Here is a 20621-nt window from a genome sequence, read left to right as displayed (position 1 = left end):
CCGGAATCAATTAAGAATGATACATTTTCGGACATGCTGGAGACCTTTCTTTATATTATTTATTTACTTTGTTATCTTTCAAACTCACCTGCATTTTATAATGCATACATTTCAATTGTTACAGTCTCAACTTACAGCAAATGGTTTGTTTGTCTGAGAGCTGTCCAAGGTGCTGACTCCCACTTCAATATCTGGATTACCAACAATAGATTTACTATCTGTACATGTGCATGAAGGCCTGGGTTAGAAACACAGCCTCTCTACATGTGTATATGTGTTTTTCTTTTGGCTTCAAGACACAAGGAGTTTCTATGGATCTTTAGTAAACAATGTGACACGTAAAAGAAAAGCACACCACATTCAGTCAGATAAGACGCAGAAACATTTCACAGACATCTTTAAGACAGAAGCAGATTTTTCCTGTAACCGTAATCTCTTTCTTCCAATACACTCTTTATATGTGGTCAGGAACAGTCTGCAGAGCTTCCTCTGGGTTTCTGTTGATGTCGACGTTCTGCAAAGACAAAGTTTAAGAATAACAGATGGTAGATTTCGCTTCATTAACTTCAGACACATCTTAATGTTTACTGTGGCATGCTAAGAGTAAAGCACAAGCACACAAGTGGCAAGAGTCAAGCAAGCTTCCTCACTCTTGTCAGCTACAGTGCACAGCATCGACTTTAAAGTTTGCTGCGAAGTTTGGCAAATATGAGCTACCTGTCATCCCAGGCAGCAGGAATTCTGAGTATGTGGCATTAGGTGAGAGTTCACCTTATCGTTTATGAATGCAACTTTTCAGTCAGAACAGAAAAAGGTCATTTTTGCTTTTTAATTTTAAAAATTTTAAATAATTTTTAATTTAGTGATTCTAATTTCTTTAAAATAAGATAACTATCAGAGAGGTTCATTGTTGTGTCAGTACATCACATGTTACATCCAAAATAAAGCTAAAACAAAAGTGAGTGTATTTAGAGAATCCCACAGAAATCCCCAAAACCAGATGCTCGACTGCCTGCTGTCAGGGATAGTTAACGTACCACAGGCTACTAGATGGCGATGGTCATGGATCTATTATGAGGAAAGTTTATGAGAACTCACCCCCGGCCTCTCTCTGTGCGTGTTGACGGCTTCAATGTTGAGGAAAAATGATTCGACTTTACACCCTTCACGTGAAGAGAAAGGCAGACTGTTAGAGAACGCTTTGACATGTCATATTTCCCAAACACTGCCACCTACCGTAGGCTATTGGTGTGAGTTTGAGCACAGTGTGAAGGGGGCATCGTAGATAAGGCAGCTCATCTTTGGAGGGAAAGGAAAGTGACGATCATATAGAGCGTCTGTGGTTCGTGTCAGAAACTAACTCATTCACTGTAGAGCCTGTTCTCATTTTGTACCTGCAGGTTTGTCTAAGAAGTAGGCCAGCAGGCAGCGCATCACAGCTTGGTGGCAGACAACCAGAACGTTTTCCTGCCTCTCCAGCTCCATGATAACCGGCTCTAGACGATGGACGAGGTCCTCATAGGACTGGACAACAGACATTTTAAAAGTTCATCAGTAATTCAAACAGACTATACTGTAAACCCACCTTTATTCTGATTCTCTTACAACGTAACATCTGTCAGGATAAATCTGACTAGGGTAAATTCACTTCAAATCATCTGATATGTGGGAACTCAGAAGGGAACCAGCGAGACTAGCATTGTTTTAGGGAAACACAAACATCCTACAAGCGTCTCTAAAGATAACTGTCATAAATGCAGCACACATGTAAATATCATTTTTATATTGTCCACCGCATTCTGAATAGTACTGTACTAGTCTGATTCTGATTCAATATACAAGAAATTGGTCTTGGCATATAGAAGTAGCAGCAACAACAGAGTTCCTCATGTATCCAAAGATAAAACTGTGTTTCTGCTCTTCAAATTGAGAGTGTGAACATGAATTCAAAGTTGAATGGTAGGTTAATAATAAAAAAAATAAAAATAAAAAAAAGAGCTTTCTTTGTCATATAAATTTAAAAAAGTCACATTACAGCAGTGCCTACCTCACCCTTGGGGTAACGATAACGATACTTGTCCTGGTCTCTCAGTGCAAACTCATCTGGGAAATTCTCCTGAATCTCCTCATAGGTTAGCTCCTCACACACACCCTGAATGAGAAAAAATACTATATTAACACCAACTTGAACTGAACAAGTGAAACAGAAATCATCTGGAGTGTGAGCACTCATTACTTACATTTAACAAGGATAAGAGACAACAGCCATGCTAATCAATCTTTGAGGCTCAACATAGGGACAGTTCTTAACCTGGGAATCCTGAGTGTTGTGATGTACAGTATTTCATGATAAAAAGGCTTCAATCTTTTTTAAAACCAACTGGAACTTTAAGCACCAAGACAGCTCCTTTTTACAAGTATTGCCTCTACATAACATTATGACGACTGACAGGAGAAGTAAATAACATCAAGCATGGCAGAGATTCAAGTGGTGCTGCTGTTAACTGTGATTCACTGCTTGATATGTGGAACCATTTGAAACTGGAAGAATGATGAGCAGTAGTAGCAAAGTAGAATAAAAAATGCCCAAAATACAAGAAACATATTTTACCAGCGCCACAAGTCCCACCCACAAAGTTCATGTAATTCTGGAAAGTACCATCTCCTGAGGAATCTTTAGAAGGTAAAATAATTTTCCTGCTAATGTGAGGGGCTTACAGATCTTAGGGAGTTAGCAAACGTGCTTGCACGTGCATAACTGCCAACCAGACTGGCAAGTGTTGTTTACTTTAATTTCCCCATGAGACAGTGTAAAATGTTGCTCTTGGTGCGTTCCGACCTGGAGAAATAACTTAATCTTTCAAATTAAGCAAGATTTGAAAAGTAATGGAGTCTGTGCTCAGTTTAAACTGTCTCGCTGACTGAAACAAGCCTTGTGTCGCCCTTTACTTGAAGGATTATATTGCAGTTCACAACACACAGATGTACTTCATAAACTCACAGCATCTATCTCATTGAGAGCCTTCCACTGTTCATACTGGACTTCCAAAGCCTCTGCAGTCTGGATGGTCCTCTTCATGTGACTCGTCCAAACCTTTAGGTCCCTGATCTTCTGACCCCTGATGAAGGTCGCCAAGGCACTGGCATACTGAAGACAAAGTTTTACTGAGATGTTTTACTGCTTTTACGATGAACCCAGTGGACGTTGTTGCTCGGCCTGCTCACCTTTTGTCCTCTAGGGGACAAGCCTGAATCGCCGCCAATGCGACCTAGCAAGTTCAGTTCGCTCTCTCCGTGGCGGCTCAGGTAGATGGATCTCGGTGTGACATGGATGTTCATGAGGTAGTAGACTATCCGGCTCTGAATATGGTCCTGGACCTGGTTCACTAGATATCTACAGCCCACGTCGAAGATCTTTATGTAGGAGAGTTTCCTGATCAAAGCCATGGCATTGGGGAAAAGCAACTTTAAAAACAACTTGAACAGCAGTAAGGAGAACATGTCATCTATTCCCCCTCTTATGATGATGTCAGGAAAAGCATGGTGGGTCGTACCTGTCTTTCTCATCATCAATAGGTGCATAATGTGCCCTATAACACTCGATGCGCTGGATGAAGTCTTCCATTGCTTCATCTATGTCACGATCAGCATAATCCGGACTCCCAAATTTTACTTGCTGGAAACAAAAATCAGTTTAGGAGGTCAATTAAGAACCCTATTCACTCTTCTTCTAACACTGAAGAATGTGTTTCTTACCTTGATATTCTCTGCAATGATTTCTGGGTCGTCACATATGGATTCCACAAAGAACACCTGGATCCAAGAAGAAAAGCTATTAGTAGTAGTTAAACAGTTTACAGCTAGCCAGTCAGATGCTTAGCTTAGCCTCTTTGTGAAGATACAGTTACACTCTTTATTTTATGTCTGTATCGTAAAAATGAAGCTACAGCCAGCAGGTGGTGAGCTTATCATAAAGAACTTGTCTTCGGATAACAAAGAAAGAGTCCTAGAACGAGCGACGTGCGGTCAGGGGAGGCACCACGGAAAGAAAAAATATATACATAATAATAAAAGAATTTAAATGGTTATATTTTTCCAGTGATTTGTACTATAAAGTATTTACATATATTTTGATAATGTTTTACTCAAAATCGCTGAATTTTCGCATGTTGCCATTCAAATGCTTGGAAGAGAAGCTGGTGAGGCAGCAGCGAGCCGAGTCTCACCTTGGATTACACAACCCTTCGCTAACTGTGCTAGCTGTCATGCGGGTAGAGCATATTACTGTCTGCATGTCGCCAATAAAATGGTTCTGGCACATTTAATATATGAACTAATTTTCCATAGTTTAGCTGATGTATATAGTTTAACAGTCTTTTTTGTTGTTGTTGTTTGTCACCAACTGTATGTGTGTAACCTGTTTCATGGGTTAAGTACAGCAACCATTAACGGCTGAGAAGAGGTTCTAGGTGAGGCGTGCAGTTCTCTTGCCTCCTGGCAGGGGGCACTCATGATCCTAGACATTCTTCTGGTGACTTCTTGTGAGCAAGCTAGGCTAGGTACAATATACAGTTAGCTTTTAAAACTGAAGGAAGATAAGGAGGACTTTTACCAGAAAGTAATGGATATTTTTGTGCAGAAGGAGCGGCGCAAGGACTTCATTTATAAGTAAAGGTAAGACAGAAATAATGTTTTTTTTTGTTTTGTTTTTTTGTTTTTTTTTTCTTTTGAAATGAAATGTGTGTTTTGTGGGCTACAGTTTGTATGTGTTAAGACTGCAGATATGAAACATAGCCTGTAAACTGCTGCCAATCAAATGGCAAATAAGCTACTCTGTAGAGTGCATATATTTGTAAATCTGATTCTGATGACGTCAGTGCCTCACCAGCCATGAACCTCACCGCACGTCACTGCCTAGAACATAAACCTTGCTAAAAAATGCAACTTTGTCTTTCATGGATTGAATAAATAAAATGTAACGGACTAGCTCAACATCAGACAGAACTTGACTCTTGCTAAGATAAGATGACTGGCTGCTGGTGGCCGTGTTATATTTGAACCTACGTTGTAAGTGGGGAAGAAAGAATGTATTCATGAATGAATGTATTTAGACAAGTGTTTTCATTAGGCATTAATATTCCTAATAGATCAGATTCCAACACCCTTCTCAATCTGATTCCTTCTGATTGAGCCTGTCTGCTCCATTATTGTTTAGGTTATTAGAGGAATACTAATGTCTATGTAAACACAGCCATTGTGTCACTTGCCTTGTAGCCCTTCTCCTTGGCAAAACTAATGATGCCTACCCTCCTCTCCCTCGTGGTGTTGGTAGCATCAAATACCTGCATGAGACAGGACACAGAATCAAGAACATTTATACTATTCATACTGACTATTTAACAGGCAAGCATATAGACTTGGAATCTTTTAATGTGAATCGAAGGACAGTTGTCGTCTTACTCACAGCTACTTGGCCCTGTTCCTTTGTGAAGTAGGCAGCGACGTCTTTTAGTGCGGCTGCAGCACAGGCCCTAAGGGAGAAGTCAAACTTGTATAGGCAAAGGACTACAAAATGCAATATGAGTGAATGATAAGGATGAGATGTGTAGGATTTAGGGAGGATTTAGATATCTGCTTTGACTCCCATCATGCACAGCTCGTCTCTGTATTGTATTTACTTGCGGATCCTCATGGCCTCCTCGTTGTCAGGTTTAAAGAACTCAAAGTTCTTATAGATCTTAACAGCCTCTCTCCGGTACTGGCCCACGTTAAACACTGGTGGAAAAGAGGGATCACAATGAAAATACAAAATTCCTCGATTATGTAATAAGGGGACATGATGGGAACTGACTTTTTGTGGGAACCCCTATCCAGTTCAGGTAGCGAGTCAGCTTCTTGGAGATGTACGTCTTCCCTCTGGCAGGCAATCCCACCATGACAATCAGTGTAGGGGAGTTACAAAACTGAGGCACGGAGGCTGAGAAGGAAACAAACACACAGCAGCATAAGGATTCAATTAATTAATTCTACTCAAGCCGGAATTCAAGCGTTTACTGCATGTGGTCTGCATTATTCAGCAGTCGAGCATCTGTCTCATGTTCAGATGGTCAATTGCAATCCAGAGTCACAACAGCAGACTGAGGACCAGTGTTTCAGGACATGTGCCGTGTGTCAGTGTCTCACTGCCAAGGTAATCTTCATTAACTGAGAGAATAAGAGCTCCACAGTGAGGGTCAGATGTCTGCATACTAGTGTAGAGACAATTTATCTGCCCCTCTTTGGTAGAAAACGATTCAGCCAGCCATAAACTAAATCATCTTTTTACAATCAATCAACCACACTGTTTGAGAAGTTAAGAACAACATTTGTACCATATTGCATCATCTGGTTTACTATCACAGGGACAAAATGTTCAGTGTGTCAAAATGTCCCTGCAAACTGTTACAAATCAGCTCAGCAATACACCACGATCCTCATGATGTAACACAATTATTCTGAGTAGTCTGAATCTAAGGTTTTGATTAAGATTGCGACACGACACGTAGTTATTTTATCAAGCTACATTGTACAAAGAAAACTTAGTGAGGCACTCATGTATTTCCACACAACCCTGATATCTTCCCAACACAATTATCTCTGTCTCTTACCCAGTTATGTTGCATGCTTCTCTGTATCAAAAATGGCAGTCATTTTTAAAGTGGACTACAGGGTTGCTTGCCAGCTGGCTGCACCCCCAGAAGTTCCCGGATGTCCTGTGTGTGTCCACAGTGCCTGGGACAGTCAGCCTCCAGGCTGTTCGATAATGAATGTGTTATGCTGTGTCAGGAAAATGCTCAAAGGCCCATGTCAGACAGTGAACAGAGAGCCAACTCAGACCTCTTCTGGTCCAGCCTGGCCGTCATCCCACGGCTGATTCCTCTATCACTCACTTCCTACCTGTAACCCCTGACAGGGCTGAGCTCAAACCCATGACTGCTGGTAACTAGTATTAGTGGAGACAATGACTGTATCAACCGAAACAAGAAAGTTAACACGCAGGCAGAACAAAGAACAGGACAGAGTAGGTAATCTAATGCAATCTCTCTCTCTTTTTTTTTTTTTGTTTTTTACTGCACTTACATCCCCTCCTGCGATTCAAGTTGCATCCCATCCATGGCACCCAGATCTTGAGCAGAGGAGTCTGTGTGAGGTTTTTCTGCTCTGTGGACATGTTAATTGTTAACGCCATGAGGCCTGTGTGGCAGGTGGAGGAGTGAGCGTCACAGGTCTGTGATCTGCATGTGTGCGCTTCACTGCACTCAATCTACTCCAGGTCAGCTGACTGTTGCTAAGAGAGATACTCATTAGGCGAGGGAGGGGGGGCGAAAGGGTTCTGAGGCCACACTGCCTGTCTGTCTCTCCGTCTATTTCATGACTTAAGAGGCTTGAGTGTCAATCTGAGAAGAGCAGTGGGGCTTTTCCTTTCTTACCACTAGAGGGCAGTTTACACCTTTATCTTAAACCTGCAGTTCTCCATGAAGTAGAGTCCAGTTACAGTTCACTGCACTAGTAAAAGACTTGGTCCCAGATGCTATAAATATATAAATACTACACATTCATATAGGGCGTGAAACTGGGCTTTAAGTTCATTCATTTTTCTGGTGATGCTGGAACTCACTACACAATATCTCAACATTGGAATCTGGCTTGTCCACAAACACATAACAGTTAAAACTGGTCATATGTCAGATGTAAAAATGACTATTGACTAAAGAGTAGAGGAGTTAAAATAGGAAGCATCAAAATACAAGCATCTCAAAATTGTTCTATAAGGAAAGTTAGGTGCACACAATCTGAACTGCAGCAACAACCGCACATCAACCTGAGCTCAACTAATTATGAGAAATGTCTTACATTTTCAGCTACATAGATGTAAAAGTTAATCAAGTAAGTATGTGTGGTAATCAGTCAGAGGATTTAGTATAAGACACTACAAGTACAAGTACAAGTACAAGTACAAGTACAAGTACAAGACAGTACAAGTATTTTAAGACTACGGAACACATTTGCATCCTGTGTGTTTGCGTGTTTAGCCTCAGACCACACAACTGCAACCCTTGCAACATCATGGATGATACTCTGTAACCACTCGTGGTGGGCCTATGTGACAACAAACTCAATCCATTAGCTTCAAACAAAGAACATCATGTAAAGAGGTTTAGCAAAGTCTAAGAGGTAATTACTATCAGGCAGCGATAGTCACCAAAAACCAGTGCTTCTTGTTTTGGTATAAATGCAACCATTAAGAGACATGACGTGCTATTACATTGAGCTGGGACTTTAGGATGTTCTCCCAGAAGCACCAGCCAAGTAGGATTTCGGCTTTTTATCGCACTTCTTCTGTTTCCCCTCTCTCATGCACATATAAAAGCTTAAAGGGATAGTTTAGTTTAGTTATTTGAAGCAGAGGAAGGAGTAGTAAACATGTTGCTTGATATGTTGCTGTGTGGTTTTGGGGTTTTAATGCATCAGAAAAAGCGCTTTTAGTCAGTGGAATCCGGTGGCTTTCAAAGGGGACCAGTATGCAGTATGTCTTCTTGATAATCAGCTGTGATCATCTAAATATGGCACGTGCTTACACTGATGTTTTAACTACTGAAGGTCATGGTCAATTTCTCCTTTGGGGCAATGAGGCCTGTGTTTGGCTCACTGTCAAAGACTGTCACTGTTGAAGACTTATTTTTCATTAGCACTGAAGTAGCTGTCTTTACATAAAAGACTGGTGGTATCGCTGTTGGAGTTGAACAGCATAAACCAATTCATTGCAATGTGACACTACTTAGCCTGCTGTTAATTCACCCATTAATCAGGTCACGTTGGACGTCATAGTGTCATTGTCCAGCGTTTCCCACCCTGAGAGATTTGTCAGGAGCGGCCACTGACTATGGACAAGTACCTCATACAGTCACAATTTAAAAAGAAACTATCCCTTTATTAAGTTTTTGTGGCGTTTCCTCTAAAAATAAATAAATAAAACAGTACAAAGTGTCACTCTTATCTACATCGTTACACCCACTGATGAAACATTAGTGCACTTGTTTTGCTCAGAAACAGCTTGCAGGGTCTGGGGATCTGGGCCTTTTACTGTCTCGTGAAGACACTATTTCATGTAGCAAGTAAATAGTTTATTACCTGTAAATACTGATATAAACATAAGAAAACCCCAATAACTGACAGTCAGCCAAAAAAATAGGCAAACTTTTCTGTCAATTCCAGTCTGATACTTTGTTATTTTTCAAAAAGGAAATTGTTTCATTGTTGCATAAGCATGGAAACACAGAGTTCATCTTTACCCTTTCGTATCTGTGCCGCACCCAGCCAGGATGAACATATCCTTCTATCATATATTAGAATCTTTTCTGCGGGGTTTGTTTTTCTGTGTGCTTTTATTGCATGCTCTCTGCAGAGGGAGATCTCACCTGCGCTGTCACATCTGCGGAGCCTCACGTGTTCCAGTTGAGGAAGCTCCATTCTGTGCAACAGTCCAAAGAAACAACCGGCAGATCATCGACACAATCGACGCACAAGATTATGTGCCTAGTGGCAACAGAACTAAAGCTTTTTAAAGAAGCTGAACCTCTGTGCCAAAGTATTCTCAACCCACCCCTACCCTTCGGAGCCCTCTCCTTTTGCGGCACATGGATATATGATAGCAGCGCACTGGGCTTGTCCTTTAATGTTTGCCAGGGCCAGAGTTCACTACATACACACGTCGAAGTAGAAGTAGCACTCGGTGTGCATCACACCGAGTGCAAAGGTCGCTGAGAAGGTGATTGTTGCTGAACACTGAGACATGACAACATTTATGCTGACGCACTACAATCACTGATTGTGTATATTCAGTCTTGTGTGCTGTAATGTCAGCCTCAGGGAAACCTGTTGTATACTCTTTAAACAAGGAGGGAGTGATTTGAAATCAGCAACCAAGTCTAGTGCTGTCACAAATGCTTTGTTGTGATTAGTTTATAGTTTATTTATTGTTTGGTTAGCTTACTTCACATACACTGCCTGGCCAAAAAAAAAAAAAAAAAAAAAGGTCAAGCACTCTGATATTACATTGAACTGCCTTCAGCTTTGAGTTTGGAGAAGCTTCTGCAGTATCACAAGATTTCTTTTCACCAAGATCTGACCACTGCACAAAGCCTTCTCCAGCACATCCCAAAGATTCTCAATGGCGTTAAGGTCTGGACTCTGTGGTGGACAATCCATGTGTGAAAATGATGTCTCATCCTCCCTGAGCCACTCTTTCAGTATTTGAGCCTGATGAATCCTCACATTGTCGTCTTGGAATGTGGGCGTGCCAGCAGGGAAGAAATAATCCATCGATGGAATAACCTGCTCAGTGTATGAAGGTAGACAGCTGACCTCATTGGACATAATGTTGCTGAACCTAGACCTGAGCAACTGCAGCAACCCCAGGTCAAAACACCGCCCCCACAGGCTGGTACAGTAGACACTAGACTTTGTATTCTAAAGTGGGACAGAAAGGTTAACGAGTGGCTGAAGTGAAGTTGTTGTCGTGCAGGTTAATATAAATTTGCAACTTTCGGCCTGATAAATGAACACAGAAATCCCACCAACTTTAACGGCCTGGTTAAAACAAAACAGTTTTGCTCTCTATATCTTTTTTTTTTTTTTTTTTTTTTTTTTTTTTCCAGCTACAGACGGTGGATATGCACTGCCAATAATGCACTGAGCATCAAAGCCACTCTTCATAAAGAAAGGTTTTGTCCATCTTTGTGGTTGATGACTGATAGACACAGGAGAAAACTGCTTTTTTCCAAGTATACTGTAAATGTTTGTTTTTTTCCTCTGCCTGTTTCATCATTTCTGTGTTCGGAGAGGAGGAGACACCGTTATCTTCTGTGCTTCAATGTATAAGAGTGGTTAAAATTTTACCCAATCCAAGTGAAGAGAAATAACATGTTAAGCCGGAGACATGTAGAGTTATACATTCACTTGTGTTTCTGCAAGCTCACCAGGGCTGTTGCTCCGTAAGACTGAATTCTTTTTGGTTTGGACGAGAACCTCTGGTAAGAACTAATTTTGCCAACAAACACATTTTATATATATTTATATACATATATTTGTGTGCTAAAAAGGCTTGCAGGGCACGCAGCCGTTTTATTCAGCAAGATTTAAGATCTAGATGACACTTGCTCTCGTTTAGGCTGTGGGTTTGTTATATCCTGTCGACAGATGAAGGCAGATTTCAACCTAGTCATTGCTACAGTTACAGATTACAGCTAATCCTGAGCTGGCATATATATAGCCATGCTATGCTTTCTTGTTTTAGGTCCAATAATAAAAATTAACCAATATGTCCAACAGCAGATGTAAAAACACTTTGGAACGCGGTGTCAAAATAGTGTCAGTGTCCCATGTGTAAATTTAATACAGGTCCTTTCTAAACCTACCTACTTCACACATGTGGTAAAACCTTTAAGTTGTTATGTTGTCTTTACACATTTCCTAACACAATGTGCATGCTTTAAATACTGCAGCAAGGTTAGATGCTTTAATATATACACTGATGTACATGAACTTTGCATTGCTTAACAAGTGGTGAACAGTGAAATGAGAAAGAACGCTGAAAACACTGAAAATCAACCCACACTGATTCAAAAAATGAAACCAAAAAGAATGCTGTATAACGTAGAGTGGTTGGAAACCAAAAGGTGTTGAGAAACGTTTAATGTTTAATGTAAGATAATATACAGTATGTAAAAAAACAAAACATACATCAATTATTTTATTTTAACGACAATCAGACCACCTCCTGTACTTGCAATTCTCTTTTGGTTTTAGTTTGGCAGCAACCTGTTTACCTATTTACTGTTGTAGCTGCATGGTTAATATAAAACTTAAATCAACACAAATACTGGGAACAGGGAAATGGTTAGTCTGTTTCTCACAAAAGCAACAAAATCCGCCTACCTGCTCCTCTAAAGCCCGATAATACTATGTTTTTTATTTTAATTAGTACAAAAAATGTGTAAAACCAACCAAACGTTATACATACTAAGTATCATGTAAAGGACTTCAGTAAGACATGGCAGCCAGTAGCAGCATCAACTACCCAGACTACATACACATTGATTTTGGAGACAGTGAGAAATGACATGCGTGAAACATGACGACAAATACAATGTTTGGCTAACCATTAACTGCTAACCTGCTAACCATAAACTATGGCTTTTAAAGTCAGTTAATACATTTTTTAAGATTATTAGTTATTAGAGTTATTATTAGTTGTAGTTGCAGCACTGTATGAGCTGCAAATATTTGTATGGTAAGTTCTGTGTCTCTTCTACAGTGATGGCGTTGTATCCAGCCCTGGCGTTCCTCCTTCTGTTTTCAGCCACTTTTTCCAGTTGTGACAGTGGGAAAGTGCTAGTTTACCCTATAGATGGGAGCCACTGGCTTAACATGAAAATCCTTGTGGAGGCACTACATGGTAAAGGTCATCAAATCACAGTGCTACGTTCCTCCACCAGCTGGTATGTTTCTGAATTCTCACCCTATTACACATCCATCACAATCCCTCAGGAACAGGCCCAAAATATAGAGAGTCAAGACTTCATGACTTCTTTCTTGAAGAGGTCAATGGAGATCCGTCAGCGTAAAGGCTCATTTTGGGCATTTTTCAAGTTCTATAGGAACCTTTTCCACTTGATAGGAGAAAACCAGAAAGTTGTGGCGAAACTGGTCGTCAGCATCTTTGAGAATAAAACACTGATTACGGAGCTGAAGGAAACCGGATATGATGTTTTTCTGACTGACCCTGCATTTCCAGGTGGGGTGCTGGTGGCACACTATCTTCAGCTTCCCTTGGTTTTTAATGTGCGCTGGCTTTTTTCTGGAGAGGCACACTTTGCCATAGCTCCTTCTCCACTGTCGTATATCCCTCAACTATTTTCCCATTACTCTGACAAGATGGACTTTTTTCAAAGAATCAGTAATATAATCTATCACAGCATTCTGGTTTACATGTACCACGTTGTTTCCAATCCACCGTACCAGGCTGTTTGCAATCATTATTTTGGAAATAATGTCAGCGCCATGTCACTTATTCAAGGAGCCGATATCTGGCTAATGCGTGTTGACTTTACATTTGAGCTGCCTCGTCCCACCATGCCCAATGTTTTCTACATTGGAGGCTTCCAGGGTAAGCCTTCCAAGCCTCTTCCAGCTGATTTTGAGGATTTTGTACAGAGGTCTGGTGAGCATGGTGTCATCGTCATGACTCTGGGCACCCTGTTGAGTGACTTGGGCCCCGAGGTATCGGAGATTGTTGCCTCAGCATTTGCCAGTCTTCCTCAGAAGGTTGTGTGGAGACACATTGGGAGAAGACCAGTGTCACTGGGAAATAACACCATGCTGGTTGAATGGCTGCCTCAAAATGATATACTAGGACATCCCAAAACCAAGGTTTTCATCACACATGGGGGTACTAATGGCATTTACGAGGCCATCTACCACGGTGTGCCAATTCTGGGAATTCCTCTCATATTTGACCAAGATGACAACATGGTGCGTTTGAAAGCTCGGGGTGTGGCTGAGATAGTTGAAGTGACAATGCTGGATGTTAAGACTCTGACAAGTGCTCTACAGAACATTCTAGACCCAGAGAAACCCTACAAACGGAATATGCTCAAACTGTCACAGCTTCACCATGACAAACCAATGAAACCCATCGACACTGCCGTTTTCTGGACTGAGTACGCCATGAGGCACAAGGGCGCAGCACATCTACGCACTGACTCATATCAGTTGCCATGGTATGCCTATTATTGTATAGATGTGATGGCAGTCTTTGTGGGATTTGGTTTAGTGATCATTGCATTAGTTTGTTTTTTGTGTAGATATTCTATCAGATGTCTGTTAAGGACCAAGAAGTCAAAGTGTGAATAGATAAAATGTTACCAAAAATGACTCACTGCAGTGAGATAAACAAGAACATGCATTATAGAACTCATTAAACAGCAAACAGCAACAGGGAACAATATAACTAATAGCATAAAGGAAATATTAGCTGGGACCTAGTGGAAAATGCAATCATTTTAATTTAATTAAACATAAATAATACATTTGTAAAGTAAATAATAATAATAATAAGCTAATACTTTTTGTTAAGTCTTGATGAATGTCATGTTATAATACATATCTAAGTGATCCGTTTTTATGTTGCAATGCCTGGAATTACTTCACAATAAAAGAAACACTGTTTAAATTATTATCTTTTGAAACAAGTTTTTGGCTATGTTGCTTTAACGAGAGAACACATAATTCTCATGTTTGTCTCATAATAGCTGAAGTACAACACTCAGTCATTAACAGTGTTGGTCACGTTACTTTTAAAAAGTACTTAGTTATAGTTACTAGTTACTTCTCCCAAAAAGTAACTGATTTAGTAACTGAATTACTCCACTATAAAAGTAACTAGTTACCAGGGAAAGTAACTATTGCGTTACTCTTCTTTTTTTTTCTTTTTTTTTTAGTTTAAATATGTCTAATAATTAGATTTTTTTCTGAGCAGGTTTCACAAGCCAGTTGCATATGGAATTGTATAGACACGTAATTAGAACTTTTAATATTTATTGCCCCTCAGACCCCAACTGGTAGACATGCTGCTTTCAAACAGGCAAAAATCCCGGGTCGGACCTCCAGCTGTGCCTATTTTTCCTTCTTCATATGTCATCGCGTACATTGCAGACAAAGTTTGTTGCAGTTTGTTGATGACCTGAAGATTGGACCGGCCAAACCCCCGCTCTTTCAAACGGCTGCTGATATTAGAAGAAATCACTGTCCTGCACAGACCCGATATGATCGCTGTACAAACTGGATATAAATAGTCGCCTATTCACCTATGCGCTTCCATTAACGATCGTGTAACACATTTTGTTTGATTGAAAAAACAAAAAAAGAGGAACAACAATCTCTGCCCTTCAGAGATCAGTCTTTATGGGCGAAGATCAAAACGTGTTTTTGAGCTGAAGCTTCTACAATGATACCCTCTATCAGGCCGTGGAGTCAGAAAGAACAGGCAGATATGAGTCAGACAGGAAAAACCCAGCGACCCAAAACATTTATTTTCAAACTTGCATCACAAATATTAGAACATGCAACAGTAAGGCACAGGGGTGGGGGGGGGGGGTTGTTTCCTGTGTTTGCAATGTTCAGTAAAGGCTTCAACCTCTCATTCTCATTCAGCTCCCAGACAATATGCTCTCTGAACAAAAACTATTACAGACCCTCTTCTTGAGTGTACTAATGCTTGCATATTTGCAAAAATAACAACAGTAGGAAGTACTGGGTGGAGCGCAAACCCACAGCTGATACCCACACATGTCCCTATTCACACTAACATATACAATATAGTCTTAAAACCACAAAACACTTTTTGTTGAGATCTGGTCTGAAAAAGAATTTGGGTGAATAATGTGTTTTGTGACAGTCATTAGATTTTTGAACATAATTTATCACAAACACAATTCATTGTTGCAACATGGTAGATGTGCTAAACAATAAAACAACATCGATAACAACTTTGATCTACATGTGAACTGGCACCTAATACAGATAGTGACAGAATTATTTTAGTATATACAGCAACAAGTTTGCTTGGATTAAACTTAATTAGTGACAGAGCTGGGATCTGACACAGACAAATAGGCCACGACACTCTTAATGGATGGACAATGGCCAGGTACCAGTACACACTAGTACAGGTGAGGAAGTCGATGCTGCCGTATAAATAAAGGTTGAAACAGAATCTTGTTACCTACCACAGAACAAGGAACATGGATCTTCAAAGATCTATGTACTTTTCATAAGACATTTCGCCATCAGAAATGGAAGCGTGAGCAGACACGACGATGAATACAAAGCTACAAGCAGGAGGAAGACATCCATGCTCCAAGTCACAACTGGCGTGAGGACAAGTGGTGTTGGTCATTCTATCTATGATGTCTTAGATGGCTGAAATTACTGAGAAGAAAACTCCATGGTACATTTTTTTTCAATATGGAAGTAGCCATTTAAGGTTTAAACTTTAGATGCAGTGACAAAATAGCAACTAGATGTTTAGATCACATGAGATGTAGAATCATTTTTCTCACAGTTCAGTAATAGGAAAATATTGTCTATTAAGTTCTTGTTTTAAAACAAAATCATAAACCATACATCTGAAAATGTGTGTGGGTGTACTTAAAGACTCTTACACCGCATCTGCAAGTTTAGTTTAGTTTTTGTTCCTCTTTATTTTTAATATATTTAGCTTATAGCCGCAGACCCATGACAAGCAGAAATGAAAATAGATCCTCTTACACAAAAAGAAAGAAGATGCACTCATTACGAGACTTAAGAGAAAAACTGTCTAATTTATGGGTCTGACGAATACACTTATGTACAAGAATCTGTTTGACCTTTTGTGAAACAATTCACATTAAAGTCTTTACTCCTATTAAACTTCATCTAAACTTTGTGACACAGGTACACTGTTGGAGTCTGACACAAACCGATGATTAAACATCTTACTCAATTGCTGGAGCAGCTGTCGGAGCTGAGCCCGAACATTCAACATGTGGAGGTAAACTAGAGGGTTCAGAGCACTGTTCAGACATACAAGGCCACGACTTATTTGATGAGCACCAAAGACTGCGCTGTCCCATTTACGACATGGATTTTTTTTTGATGAAACTCTTGACCAGAGCGTCAGGTTCTTGAATACATGATAGGGGATGTAACAAACAGAGAAGAGAAGAACCAAGATAAACAACAACTTCAAGCTTCTTTGTTTCAGTACCTTGTCAATTGTGTTAGTGCGGCAGAGAACAACGATCACATGTCCATAGCAGCCCAGGATGATGAGGAATGGGATACAAAATCCAGTGAGTGTCCATCCAAGACTGTATTTCAGGTATTCCTCAACATGGTCTGTGGAGGTGGTGTGAAAGCATTTTCCAGTACTGTTTATGAAGTTCTTGGGGAAGAACATGTCAGGAAGACTCTGAACACTCACCAGGAACCAAGTCACGACCGAGATAGCCACAGAGTGAGTGACAGTGATCTTTCCCTTCACTCTCATCGTATGAACAATAGCCAGGTACCTGTACACACTTATACAGGTGAGGAAGCTGATGCTGCCGTATAAATTGAGGTTGAAGCAGAATCTTGTTATCTTACAGAACGCATCTCCAAAGATCCATCTACTTTTCATCAAGTAGTATGCTGCCAAAAATGGAAGCGTGGGCAGGTACAAGATATTGGCAAGTCCCAGGTTGAGAACAAACACATTAATCTTCCCCAGCTTCTTCCATTTGTTCAGCAAGGACTTAAATCCACATCCATTAGCTACCAGCCCAATGAAGAAAACCAAGATGTAAACAGCAGGTAGTAGTTTGTTTTCATAGAATCCCTTATTAGGTGTACAAAGTGTCTTATTCATCATGTTCGTGTTGTTCTTCTGAGCAGTACAGATGTCAGTACAAGCACTCTCTCTAGCAGAACTGGCTTATGAATATCAACAGACCACAACCTACTTTTCAACTTCCTGTTTGAAGCAAGGTGATGAGTTTTTTTTTTTCATGCACAGCCAGCACTTGGGCTTTATACAGTTTTAACAGTGCAATATAAAACAACATGATAGTGGATGTAGTAGCTCAATAAAAAAAAAAAAGAAAAAGAGAAAATCAGTGGTGAAAATGTTTTAAAAACTGCCCTCACATGGAGAAAAACTGACTGTCTACAATAGTTTACAATGTTCCCTGTCAGTTTGTTTACATGCTGCACCTGGTGTGAAAACTTTTGCTAAAAAAAAAAACAAAACACAGCAATATAATAAAATTCACAAAGTTAGGATTAGTAAGCAGACAGTTTATTTGAATCACAACCTATACAGCTTTGAGACTGACACGAATGAGAGGCAAGAGAAGCAACAGTCTCCCTCTGATGGTAGCTCAGTATATGATAAGGTCACTGAACTGAATCTCTGAACCAACCGACCCCAAATTATGAGATTTAGATGTTAAAAATAAATAAATACTGCACATTCATTTATGGTTTCTATAGAAATAGAATTGATCGCATAAAATAGATCACACATGGAACTGGCCTTCTCCCAGCAGGTGATGACAAAACAGTTTTAAGATGTAGGGTGGTTGGAGAGCACGAATCACTGTGGAGACTCCGATCAGGGCTCTGATGGGTCTCAATGACCAAGCCATGGGTTGCAGAGAGAGTTCTTTATTTTCTACTTGGTTGGTTCTTACAGGGACTTGTAGTTGTGGGTGCGTGTGATTTCTAGGATGTACACAGAATAAAACAGAGTGAAAACCCACACTGCTTTTACTTTCATACAACAAAAATGAAAGTGTACCACATTAACACATTGCTTATTTCTCAGCTCAAAGTCAAACGGCAATTCACAAATAATCATATTAATATCAAACTGAAGTCTACTTACAGGACATATGGACGCACACATCCTCTTAACCTGAAAAACTAGAACCTGGAACACCAGAACAGACTGAAGACTCTTAAAAACACCTGTAGTCTTCTCTCCCCTGCTGCTGGCAAACCAGTTCGAACTGCCCAGAACTGGCTCCTCAGCCAATCAGAACAGCGGCCATGTGCCACCTACTGGCCGAAATGAGTCTCTCCCTTCTCAGCTACCAGCCTTTTCAACAGTTGCCCCCAAATTCAAGGAGTGAATTCAAATCTCTGGAAAGGCCACTATTCCTCTTCAGAAAGAGCAGAGAGACTTATAAGCCTCGCCACAGGCTGGGTGTAAGTTCTGTTCTTCACCATCACCTTGGCAGACCGGACACAGTTGTCAGCTCCACCTAAGACTTGAGTGACCTTTCCCACAGGCCAGAGGGCCCAGGGCAACTGGTTGTCCACAATCATGACAATATCCCCCACTTGCAAGTCCACAGCTGGCCCTGAATTCAAGGAGTGAATTTGATGACGATGTATAGCCCAAATCAGTCGGCGCTGGTAGAATAGAAGGCAGGCTCAAAAGTGCGCTGTCTAGCTGCGGGGAGGTCAGCCATCTTAGGTGGGTCTGGTCTCCCTCTCCACTTCCTACAATCCGTGCACTTCCTTTGGTGTCGACGCACGCCCCCGCAGTATCCAATACTTCCTCCTGATTTCTGTAAGGTCATCTGGGAGCTGCGGGTCATCCAAGCCTCTCCATTTGCTCCACAAGCACTGAATGAGGACCTTTGCTCTGGTGGTGTAAGGTATTATGTATCATATTGGCTGGCAAGAATTTTGTATATGTTCCTCATTGTGGCTACTGAGCAATCCATCGTGCGATGCTTGTAGGACAGGGTGTCTGATGAGCAGTGCCATTGTAGTCCGAGGGCTGACTCCTGGACACCTGACCGACCATAGCTCAGCCACAGTTCACAGGTGTCTGACCTGTCTTCAGAAGGAAGGTGGGTGATGATGGAGGGGTCGTTATTGGCCCACTGCCTCAGCTCAAATCCTCCTTCAGACAGAAAATGGTGCAGTTTGTCCACCAGAGCTTTAGCAGCTTCTCTTGAGGTTAGGCTGTGCAGACAGTTGTCCACATAGACGGACTTCTCTATGATGACTTGCACATCCACCCCTGGCTAGCTGTGGTCCAGCACATGTTTTTGCAATGCAAATGGTGCACAGCAGGGACCATAGGTGGTTCCAAGGGGGAGGACTTGCCATTCATACACGCTTGGTGGGCTGTCTGGCTTCAGGTCTCTCCACAGGAGAGCAGTGGTCTGTCTGTCTGGAGCAGCCGTACTTGACGGAACATCCCTCAGATGTCACTGCTGAAGGTGAGGGCATGCTCTCGGAAGCGGAGAAGCACAGCAAGTAATGAGGGGCCTTAGAGAGGGCCTGGCAGCAGGAGCTCATTCAGATTGTGGCCTTGACACTGGAAGGAGCAGTTATACACCACCCAGTTCTTTCCATTATGTTGGACTATATGATGTGGTATATACCAGGACTCTTCTGTGGTTTCCACCTGATCTGGCTCCAGCTTCACCACATAGCCGGCATCCACTAGCTTATGGATCTCTGCCTGATATGTAGTGGCTTTCTCTGGGTCTTTCAGTAACCTCCTCTCGCTGCTTCTGAGCTGTGGCAAAACAGCTTCTGCTCAATGCCATCGACATTCACTCTGATGGTTTGCTCCTGAAGGAGGTGAATGGCTTCCTGGTCTTGGCAGGATCTCGCGGCCTGCTTCTCACTGGGATAAGGAAGAACATCCATCTGCCACAGTTTCTCCACATGAGAAAAGAGGTCAAGTGGGGACAATGTGGATGTGAAGAGACACTGTGGTGCATTAAGGCTGAGCTTCATGTGTTGTGCTGGGCCTTGGAGAGTCCATTCCAGGAGCGTTCTCACGGCCACTGGTCCACCAGGAGGGCCCAGCTGCACGGGCTTTATTGGTGTGATGAGGTGGTTGCAGTCAATATAGAATATCTGCACAATACTGACTACATGAGATATGGATTTTCTTATATTGAGGACAAAGGAGGAAAAAAAGCTCTGTGTTGGATATTTCTTATTATATGTTTTCTGCATGAAATGATTGTTAA

The 20621-nt window shown here is 41.2% G+C and overlaps 3 protein-coding genes across 3 annotated transcripts; 1 reads left to right on the top strand and 2 right to left on the bottom strand.

Moving 5' to 3' along the window:
- Window positions 1–41: 41 nt before the first annotated feature.
- Window positions 42–9663, bottom strand: pfkfb1 (6-phosphofructo-2-kinase/fructose-2,6-biphosphatase 1). The gene is made up of 14 exons (XM_047570344.1): window positions 9459–9663; window positions 5852–5977; window positions 5679–5775; window positions 5465–5531; window positions 5268–5342; window positions 3757–3813; window positions 3555–3676; window positions 3226–3433; window positions 3002–3148; window positions 2048–2152; window positions 1395–1524; window positions 1237–1299; window positions 1099–1163; window positions 42–514 (listed from the first exon to the last, which is right to left on the bottom strand). The coding sequence occupies exons 1-14, from the start codon at window positions 9508–9510 to the stop codon at window positions 455–457; spliced, it is 1374 nt and encodes a 457-aa protein (XP_047426300.1). The 5' UTR covers window positions 9511–9663; the 3' UTR covers window positions 42–454.
- A 538-nt stretch (window positions 9664–10201) lies between these two features.
- On the top strand, window positions 10202–14276 carry LOC124996912 (UDP-glucuronosyltransferase 2B20-like). Its single transcript, XM_047570331.1, has 2 exons — window positions 10202–11072; window positions 12356–14276. Exon 2 carries the CDS (start codon window positions 12358–12360, stop codon window positions 13951–13953), a length of 1596 nt encoding a protein of 531 aa, XP_047426287.1. The 5' UTR covers window positions 10202–11072; window positions 12356–12357; the 3' UTR covers window positions 13954–14276.
- An 816-nt stretch (window positions 14277–15092) lies between these two features.
- LOC125017074 (P2Y purinoceptor 1-like) lies at window positions 15093–19499 on the bottom strand. The gene is made up of 2 exons (XM_047599932.1): window positions 19341–19499; window positions 15093–17555 (listed from the first exon to the last, which is right to left on the bottom strand). The coding sequence occupies exons 1-2, from the start codon at window positions 19433–19435 to the stop codon at window positions 16505–16507; spliced, it is 1146 nt and encodes a 381-aa protein (XP_047455888.1). The 5' UTR covers window positions 19436–19499; the 3' UTR covers window positions 15093–16504.
- Window positions 19500–20621: the final 1122 nt, after the last annotated feature.

Source organism: Mugil cephalus, chromosome 1, assembly GCF_022458985.1.
Source record: "Mugil cephalus isolate CIBA_MC_2020 chromosome 1, CIBA_Mcephalus_1.1, whole genome shotgun sequence".
Classification (NCBI taxonomy): domain Eukaryota; kingdom Metazoa; phylum Chordata; class Actinopteri; order Mugiliformes; family Mugilidae; genus Mugil; species Mugil cephalus.
The sequence above is the reverse complement of the archived record's forward strand: the minus strand, read 5'-3'. Positions and strand labels throughout refer to the sequence as shown.

Excerpts from the sequence above, each read along its gene's own strand:
- pfkfb1 (XM_047570344.1), bottom strand. The coding sequence starts at position 9,510 with ATGGAGCTTCCTCAACTGGAACACGTGAGGCTCCGCAGATGTGACAGC. Across the intron at positions 5,532-5,678 it reads GAGGCCATGAGGATCCGCAA|GGCCTGTGCTGCAGCCGCAC; the intron begins GTAAATACAATA and ends CTTCTCCCTTAG. Across the intron at positions 515-1,098 it reads CGCACAGAGAGAGGCCGGGG|AACGTCGACATCAACAGAAA; the intron begins GTGAGTTCTCAT and ends TTGTCTTTGCAG.
- LOC124996912 (XM_047570331.1), top strand. The coding sequence starts at position 12,358 with ATGGCGTTGTATCCAGCCCTGGCGTTCCTCCTTCTGTTTTCAGCCACT.
- LOC125017074 (XM_047599932.1), bottom strand. The coding sequence starts at position 19,435 with ATGGTCGGTCAGGTGTCCAGGAGTCAGCCCTCGGACTACAATGGCACT. Across the intron at positions 17,556-19,340 it reads ATCGCACGATGGATTGCTCA|AGCCAGTTCTGCTAGAGAGA; the intron begins GTAGCCACAATG and ends TTGATATTCATA.